This window comes from Agelaius tricolor, unplaced genomic scaffold (assembly GCF_023055355.1).
Source record: "Agelaius tricolor isolate 1412-34295 unplaced genomic scaffold, bAgeTri1.0.p SCAF_11, whole genome shotgun sequence".
NCBI lineage: Eukaryota > Metazoa > Chordata > Aves > Passeriformes > Icteridae > Agelaius > Agelaius tricolor.
In genome coordinates, this window is record NW_027269271.1 from 2725283 (window position 1) to 2734171 (window position 8889).

The following is an 8889-nucleotide window of genomic DNA, read 5'->3' on the forward strand; positions in this document are numbered from 1 at the left end:
GCAAGTTTCACAGCCTTAGTAGAGCTCCCAAGCATGGGAGAGTCTGAAGCAGACCTAGGCAGGTAATTTTTGCTGTTTGGTGTGGTTTTTTTTTTTTTCTCCAGGTATGACCCAAAGACCAATCAGTGGAGTAGTGATGTGGCACCCACCAGCACCTGCAGGACCAGTGTTGGAGTAGCAGTTCTTGGAGGCTACCTCTATGCTGTGGGTGGCCAGGATGGTGTCTCTTGTCTCAACATTGTGGAGAGGTACATTTTAATTCCAAAAAAACTTCAAAAAAGTAGGGCACAGCAAGAAAAAGGTTCTCTTAGAGGGTGCAGCTAATGCAGACAAGCTAGAGAAGGGGATAGGAACTGTACAAATCTTACAGGGATTTTTGTTTGGGGAGAATAAAGCCAATCTTCCTGCCCCTTTGTGAAGAGGTCAGCACTTCCCTCAGCTCTGGTGTTTATTCTTTTGCCAGGTACGATCCCAAAGAAAACAAATGGACTCGAGTGGCTTCCATGAGCACCAGGCGCCTGGGAGTGGCAGTGGCTGTGCTGGGAGGCTTCCTCTATGCTGTGGGAGGCTCTGATGGAACATCTCCTCTCAATACTGGTATGCCTTTTGCTGTCCCTTCATCCCAGGCAGGGCTTGTCCTGGTCCTGGGAGCCTGTCATGTCCCCAGATGGCTGTTGAATATCTCAGTGATCAGTTGGTGGAGTTTTTTCTTCTTTCAATATTGTTTTGCCATACAATAACTCACTCTCCAGACTTGTGAGCCCCTACTACCTGATTGTGTGTCATATGTTTGCTTTCTCAGTGCTTCATTTGGCAGTATGTCTTTAATACAAGGATTTGATCATTTGCATAGGAGTTGCAAGCAGTTTTTTTCTTTTAAATTCCTGCAGCAGCCGTTTTTGCTGTAGGAAGGAAGGTGCCAAAGGTAAAACTGCTGCTGGTCAGTTTGTAGCATTGCCAGCTCCCTCTTGAGTGTGGAGATAGGAGAGACACTAGCAAGAGTTCTTGGGAAGAAAAGAGAGAACAAAGGGGTTCATGGCTTTGGAAAAGAGAGAACAAATGGGTTCATGACTTTGGAGGAAAAGAGAGAACAAATGGGTTCATGGCTTTGGAAGAAAAGAGAGAACAAACGGGTTCATGGCTTTGGCAAAGAGAAAACAAAGGGGTTCATGGTTTTGGAAAAGAGAGAACAAATGGGTTCATGGCTTTGGAAAAGAGAGAACAAATGGGTTCATGGCTTTGGAAAAGAGAGAACACATGGGTTCATGGCTTTGGAGGAAAAGAGAGAACAAATGGGTTCATGGCTTTGGAAAAGAGAGAACAAAGGGGTTCATGGTTTTGGAACAGAGAACAAATGGGTTCATGGCTTTGGAAAAGAGAAAACAAAGGGGTTCATGGCTTTGGAAAAGAGAACAAAGGGGTTCATGGCTTTGGAAGAAAAGAGAGAACAAGGGGGTTCATGGTTTTGGAAAAGAGAGAACAAATGGGTTCATGGCTTTGGAAGAAAAGAGAACACAAAGAGGTTCATGGCTTTGGAAAAGAGAGAACACATGGGTTCATGGCTTTGGAGGAAAAGAGAGAACAAAGGGGTTCATGGCATTTTTGGTGTGTGGAAATGAGGTCCAAAAGTGCTCTCCCCACTGCCTGCCAACCCTGCTGACCGCACACCTTCCCTCCCTCCCTCCCTCGGCAGTGGAACGCTACAACCCCCAGGAGAACCGCTGGCACACGATAGCCCCCATGGGCACCAGGAGGAAGCACCTGGGCTGTGCTGTGTACCAGGACATGATCTATGCTGTGGGAGGCAGGGATGACACCACAGAGCTCAGCAGTGCTGAGAGGTACAACCCACGCACCAACCAGTGGTCCCCCGTGGTGGCCATGACGTCCCGGCGCAGCGGGGTGAGTCTGATGCCTCAGGTTTTACATTTCATATTTTCCTGTCGTTGTTGCCATTAGAAATGAAGGGATGGGGCTATTTTCAAGCTAAGAATGATTTCTTGCTCAGATAAACATCAGTCTCAGAGCCCATGGTGTTTTAGAGGAGGAAGCATTCAGCCATGGCTCGAGAGGAGTCACAAGTTCTTTGTTACAAGGCCATATAGAACTTTCTAACCCAATAGACAGTTGCCACAGAATTTATTTTGCTTTTCTAACCTATCACCTTTATTTACTTCTGCTGCACTGTGGATACTTTTATCCAGTGGCTTCTGTCTCACTTGCACACTCTCATAACTTCTAAACTCTTAGCTTATTCTATACAACCACACCCTTACATTACAAACCCTTCACCATCTTATCAATACAGTTTCTCACTTATTTAAAGCATATTCTTACAACTATAGAAACATAAATTTATGTTTTTTCTGCTTAATGTCTGTGTATTGTACTTTTACATCAGTCCAAGCTTCTTCCAAGGCTGCAGATCAGATCCTTCAGTATCTGTGGAAGTTCTGTTTTTCTGATTCCCACATATTCCAGATTCCATACTGCATTAGTTTATAACTCTGAACTCCATATAAAGTGTTGGCAGGTTCTCCTCACAGCTCAGTCACACAGAACAATCCTTTTCCAGCCCCAGAACCAAGGGCACCGCTGCAGCTTCAGGCCCAAAAAGTGCAAACCAACAGGGAATGGAGGAGAGCAAACTGGGAGGATGGGACTGCATAACCTGGAGCTGGAATTGAACAATGAACCCCAAGATGGGAATGGACCAAAACTTAGAAAAGTGTGAAAACTTGTGACTGGTCATCCATCTTGGGTGGAGCCCCGGCCAGATCTTGTACTGCCCAAGGTGTATCCTGTGAAGGCCTTTAATAAATCCCTACTTTATTCCTTTAATAAAACCCTGCTTTACTCCTTTAACATGCCTGCCCCCTGTTCTAGGTAGCCCCTCCAGGCATCAGGTGGGCTCCTCTGTGCCACGTGTCACCATGTGGGGACAGAGGGCACAGGGCAGGGTGTCATTGTCACTCTTGCTGTGGGGAGAGCACACAGTGAAGTGTCAGTCTTCTCACAAGGCTCTCCTGCTTCCTCCTCTGCATCTTCACCTCTTCTTTGTGAGGGAAAAAGTTTGCAAAAACCTCTCTAGCAGGACTAGAGGGTGGAGAGATAGCCAAGTCATGCCACAGACAGCTGTTGAGGATGGGGAAATGAGACATTTGAGGGTGTTTTTAAATATTTTTGGGGTTTGTATGCAGCCAACTAAGCCTGAAGCAGAGGAGCTTTTAGGTGACATAGCTGTACTTGGTATGAAACACCATGAAAGAACACTATCAAATTAGTACCTGGATCTCTCTGGATGAATGAGGAGGTAAAAACACCCACTTGCTGAGAGGAAAAAGCTGGGAAACTGGGTTAGCATGTGTTCAGATACATATTCCCAGCAGACTCTCATTGCCTTGAGGCATGTGTGGGAACAGGGCTCCTGGGCTTTCATTGCCTCTCCTCCTGAATGCTGTGAGTGACAGCAAGTTCCCATCCACTGCTGATGGTGGTGATTTCTTGGGAACAACAGGTTACTGCAGTGTTCTCAGCAGCCATCATGGCTGGGGAGATGGAAATTCTCTGGGTGTTTATCATGAGATATTGGATTATGTGGTAAGGAGAGGCTGAGCTCTGTCTGTGTGTTAGTGTTCAGTGTCTGGTGAGGCAAGTATGACTCACAGTTTGAGCAGCCACTGGTTTTTGAGGCAGAGAACACATATTTATTTCTGTTCTCCAAGCACAGAGTGACCTGTCCAGCACTGTCTACTTCAGTTTCTCATTACACATTGACTTTTTATCAGCTGCTTCTGTGTTTGCTTTCTATAGAAACTGCTAAACACATGCAGCTGTATCTGCAGCTCACCTGACTTCCTCAAAGCCAAACAGGGACCATTTTACAATGTGCACCTTCCCTTTTTTCTGTTATACTCCACAGAGTATCACAGGAAGTGATCATGTTTTGATGTTTCAGTGTTTTCAAAGATTAAATAGAAAGTCTGGAGGCCAAGGTGCTTACAGATGGTCCAAGCCACAACCTGAAAGGTTTGAGACCAGGGGCTTGCTTGTGGTTCTGCTACTTTAACCAAGTGTTGTGGGCTGGTAGATATTCTTTCTTGGGGAAGAATTTCAGTCCAGAACATAAGTTTTGTATGGAAAAGGTTTAGATTCTCATGTATTTGTCATCACTCAGATAGTTCTATTTCTTGTAGCTGGCAATAAGGGGAACCCTCTGCTTTTTCTTTGAGAGATTCTCTATTCTGAGATACATATTTAACTTTCCATGTCTCATTTTTTAGGGTATTTTATTTGTGCCATGCCCTAAAGAGAAAAACCCCAACTCTCTCCTGAAGACTGCCTTTCACCAAACTCGGTTATTAAATAGTTCCATTAATATTTTCATTTTAACCCTTCTTTTCAGTATCCCAGCTAAGTAGCTGCTGTCTGATGGCTGTTTTGCAGGTTGGCCTGGCTGTGGTGAATGGACAGCTGATGGCAGTGGGGGGCTTTGATGGCACAACATACCTGAAGACCATTGAGGTGTTTGATCCAGATGCCAACACGTGGAGGTAACTTGAACTTATGTGGCAATCAAACAGTGAAATCCAGCCAGAGCTGTCCCAGGCAAAGTAGGAATGTGGCACACACCATGACAGAGAACTTGTGTGGGGTAGAACCATCACAACATTCCCATTCTGCCTTCTTGCCTTGCAAGAAAGAACCACATTTTGAAAAATATCTCACTATGCCCCTTCTGTTCATTTTGGGCTGAGTCTCTCCTGCATCCCAGTAAAACTGAGCTTATCCTTAGCAGAAGGAACTCACAGCCACCATGTAGAATTTGGCCTGTTCACTTCTTGCTTTCAATGTGAGGCAGTGATTTCTGAATCCTTTCGGTGGAGACAAAACACTTCAAGCACGTGATGTTACTCTCCTTTAAATCAGCAGGATTCAGCCACTGGAAGAATCTCCAAGCTGAGACAAATAATATTAAATTGCTGATCAAAATATATGCTGAGCAGAAAAGAAAGAGGAAAAATAGCCTTTCTAGTCAGAACTATACTTGAAAACAATTGCTTGTGTTTTCAATTCCAAAATGCAATTAGCATAAAGTATCAAACTCCTGGGGCTATTTTTGCTGCTGTGGTGATCTAGCAAGGGTGGGGAATGGGGAGAAATTATTGTTCTTATTCTTACTAGTGATAATAGTAGTTTAACCCTTCACTGGTGAGAATGGCTGTCATGAGCAGCAGTGGAGGAATTTCTCCTGGTTTGGTGAGCCATGGAGCCACAGGACCTTTTGAACTGCTGAGGAAACCAGTTGAGGAGAGAGTGGTACATACATCAGGTTCCTTATGGAATGGTTTCAGCTATTCCCTGTGACAGTCCAGAGTTAGGAGTGACTGCCTGGCAGGCATTCACACAGCTTGGGAGATTATTCAAGGTATTATTAGCTTGTGGTTTTTTCCTCCACTGAACTCAATATAGGTGACCAGCTTCCATGGTCTTCCCTTTCTTTTGTATCTTGAAGATATTTTTTATTTTTCAGCTTGACTGAGAAACGATTCTGCTGCAATTTGGCTTTAACAAAGCTGTTTGGAGAACTTGCTTCTCCTGTTCTGCCAGCAGGCTCCAGTGGCACAGAGGGGGACATGCAGCTGCAATCTGTAGGGATCTGATATCCCTGTGAAATGCAGACACCATTGCAGTCAGCAGATGGTGCTTGGGATGTGTTATATCTCAGTTGGCTCAGCTGAATTGTAGGGGTTTAGACAGAAAAAATAAATTAGTTGAATTGAGAGGACTAAGCCTAGTCCTGTGTTACCCAAAACCTAGCTTAAGGTTAGCTACAGCTTACAAAGTTCTTTTCTTACCAGACAGGTAAGAAGGGTTCTTTTCAGCTGAATGTAAGGGTTTAGACATACAAATTAAATTAGTTGAATTGAGAGGACTAAGCCTAGTCCTGTGATACCCAAAACCTAGCTTAAGGTCAGCTACAGCTTACAAAGTTCTTTTCTTACCAGACAGGGAGCAGGAAGCATTTATTTAACAGAAATTTGGTGTCAAATCAAGCAGCAGTTTCTGTTCTGAGGGAAAAAGGCACGAGCAAATACAGCTGTTAACTTATGAAGTGTGTAAGATGGGTGCTCCACAGCCTCTTCTTCACTTTAAGCAGACATGAAAGATGGTTCAGTGTTTCCCATGGCAGCTCCCAGAGGTTGGTGTCCCCATGGAGGAGGAGGTGTGACTGTGGAATGTTGTCTCTGCAGGTTGTACGGCGGCATGAACTACCGGCGGCTGGGCGGTGGCGTGGGGGTTATCAAAATGACACACTGTGAATCTCATATATGGTAAGCTTCCAGAGGGAGGGAGTCCCCTGCCTTCTCATTCCTAGAAAAAAAAAACAAACCTGAAGAGACTTGTTGACACTGGACCTCTTTGCAGCTCTAGTATGCACGGTCTAGCTCCAATGTAACTCTTTGTCGGTGAACTCTTTCTATGGAATTCTAAAAACTGACTTCTGTGAGAGCGTGCCCCGCGGGAGACCACGTTGTCAGACTCCAGGGAACCACTGGACAAAAGTAGAAGTGTTGCTTATGTCCGTATTTTTTCTAAATAGTTTGACATTTTTGGAATAAACCAAACTGTAACAGTTATTGTAGCCTAAAAGGATGCTGATGTAGAGCCTATACACTCTGTACTGGGAGTCTGGCCAGGAGGAGGCATTCCTGCTTTCCCTCCTGCTGTGGGAGCAGGGGATGTGGCAGCTGTTTGGTGGGCGAAAGAGAAAAAAAGTGATACAGAAAACATTGCTTTTGCCTTATTTACAGAGAGCTTCAAAAAAAAAAAAAAAAGTACTTGACCTGCAAGGTGCCACCTTTGCACAGAAGCTTTTCTGTGCACAGAGTATATTTATTTTTTCATTTGATTTGTATCATGTATTTCCTTTGTATCGCTCACAGCGATGATTCCAGCTTTTTATATACATCTGTGTGTGCATATATATATGTATTTTATATATATATATATATGTATATGTGTGACTTGCATTTTGACCAGCTGGTGGTTTGGGCAGGGCTGTGTTCTGCCAGCTACTGTGGTTCCAACCCTTGTGGTATGATTTGGGTCTCTTAGAGGACAGGAGAGCTGTGAGATGGGTGCCCTGAGTATCTTTTCAGAACTGGAACTCTCATCGCTCAGCTGAATCAGTGAAGTGCCCAAAAAGGGTGAGAGGAAAAGGATTTCAAGCAATGCCTTTTTACTGTACAAAAATTCAGCTTTTCTCTCCTCTCCTCTCTCCTGTGTGTGAACCTGTGCTGGTTTGAAGGTGAACCAGCAGGGGAGGAATTAACCCCACAGAAACACCTTGTGAGAGATTTCAAGTCAGAGTTGCAATTCAATAAAGAGATGACAATAAATGCAATGAATACACAAAGAGTGGCTTAAAACCAGTCCTGTTTTAACAGTGGTTGCAGTCCTGTTAGAGTGATGGATGAGGTCTTGTCAAAAGCACTGGTCCTGTGGAAAGGCCTGGTCCTTCTTTGGATGTCCAGTGGTGGTGGTTGTGTCCAAGTCCCCAAAGCCCCAGATCATGGACCCTCAAAGCCAGGCAGGAATGTTGAATCCCTCCCCCAGAGCCAGGGATTTCCCAATGAAATGATGGAATCCTGAGTCATAGGATATTTGGGGAGTCCCTGACAGGACTCTGCCCACTGGCAGACATGACCCCCCTGAGGCTGGGTGCAGCTTTGTGAGGACAGAGAGAGAACACTGCACCCAGGTCCCAGCTGTTACACTCACAGGAATAATGCAGGAATAATATCAGAAATAATGCAGCTGGGTGTGGAATACATTTTGGCTACACCCACACTGGTACTTTATCCTGCAACACTGACAGAACTTAAATCCACCTAGCTCTAGCTCACTTTTAAAAGCCTTTTTCCTCTTGTTGCCTGTTTGATACCAGTTCTTGTCTGAAGCAGGGTGCAGGTATCATCTGTTCATTCTGATACCCACTTCTTGTGTTCTTGCTGGAAGGGCAGACCCACAGCCAGCTCCTTCCTGCTGGAAAACCTCAGACCAGCCTCACCTCAGCTGCCCTCTTGTCTGTGTCTGTAGAATTCCTGACCATGATGGATGAAGCCCTCTCTTGGAGTGGTTTTTGTGCACTTTGCCTGTGTGTGGTTAGAGCAGGGAAAGGTGTGAGGCTCATTTAAGAGTTTGCAGGGGAAGGGCTGTTTTCTGGCACTGTGAATAACTGTGGAGTCACCCAGGACTGGGGGGGGAGAGCAGGGAAGAACTCAAGACTCAACAGTTCTGTTTTTACTGTAATTTCTATTGAGTATGGAAGAATGAACTTTTGCACCTGATCTAACTGTGGACCTTACTAAATTTCATTTTGAGAAAGAGGACTGTAAATTCTTGAGATGGAAAAGGCAGTGCTGACACCTTAAGTTCTTTAACTTCATAGTTTGATTCATGTAACTCAGACTTTAATGTGCTTGAATATAGTAAAAAATACACTACAGTCATAAATGGGACATTAAAACTTTTATAAAAGCCCCTTCCCCCCTAAAAGTCGGTATTCTTGTGTTTACATATGAAGATCATTTGCACCTTTACAAGGAAAACAAGTATTCTGTAAACAAATGTTTACATGTATCATTTATGCTTTTTTCTAGCATGAGTAACTTGTATAAATAGTGCTATCTTAATAAATTTCTTCTATGCTGTTCTTGGTTTGTTCCTTGGGGTGAATGAAAGCAGTGGGAGGTGTTTTTCTGTGGTTTATATGGACAAAGATGCTGGAGGGGTTTTTTTTCCCCTCAGATAAATCCCAGTAAAAGAGGCTTAAAACTCTGCTGCTGTTTCTTGTTATCCTTCACATCACTCAGAGCCAGCTTT

At 44.3% G+C, this 8889-nt stretch overlaps 1 protein-coding gene across 3 annotated transcripts in view; it reads left to right on the forward strand.

Moving 5' to 3' along the window:
- KLHL20 (kelch like family member 20) overlaps positions 1-8719 on the forward strand; it is a 28013-nt gene extending 19294 nt beyond the window's left edge. For 2 of the 3 annotated variants that reach the window (XM_071435812.1, XM_071435811.1), the window contains 6 exons: positions 105-248; positions 464-597; positions 1694-1902; positions 4447-4553; positions 6255-6335; positions 6430-8719. In XM_071435812.1, coding sequence (XP_071291913.1) covers positions 105-248; positions 464-597; positions 1694-1902; positions 4447-4553; positions 6255-6335; positions 6430-6460 — 706 coding nt within the window. In that variant the 3' untranslated portion in view covers positions 6461-8719. Of the gene's footprint in view, positions 1-104; positions 249-463; positions 598-1693; positions 1903-4446; positions 4554-6254 lie in introns of all 3 variants that reach the window. The other variant, XM_071435814.1, reaches the window with a different exon arrangement.
- Positions 8720-8889: the final 170 nt, after the last annotated feature.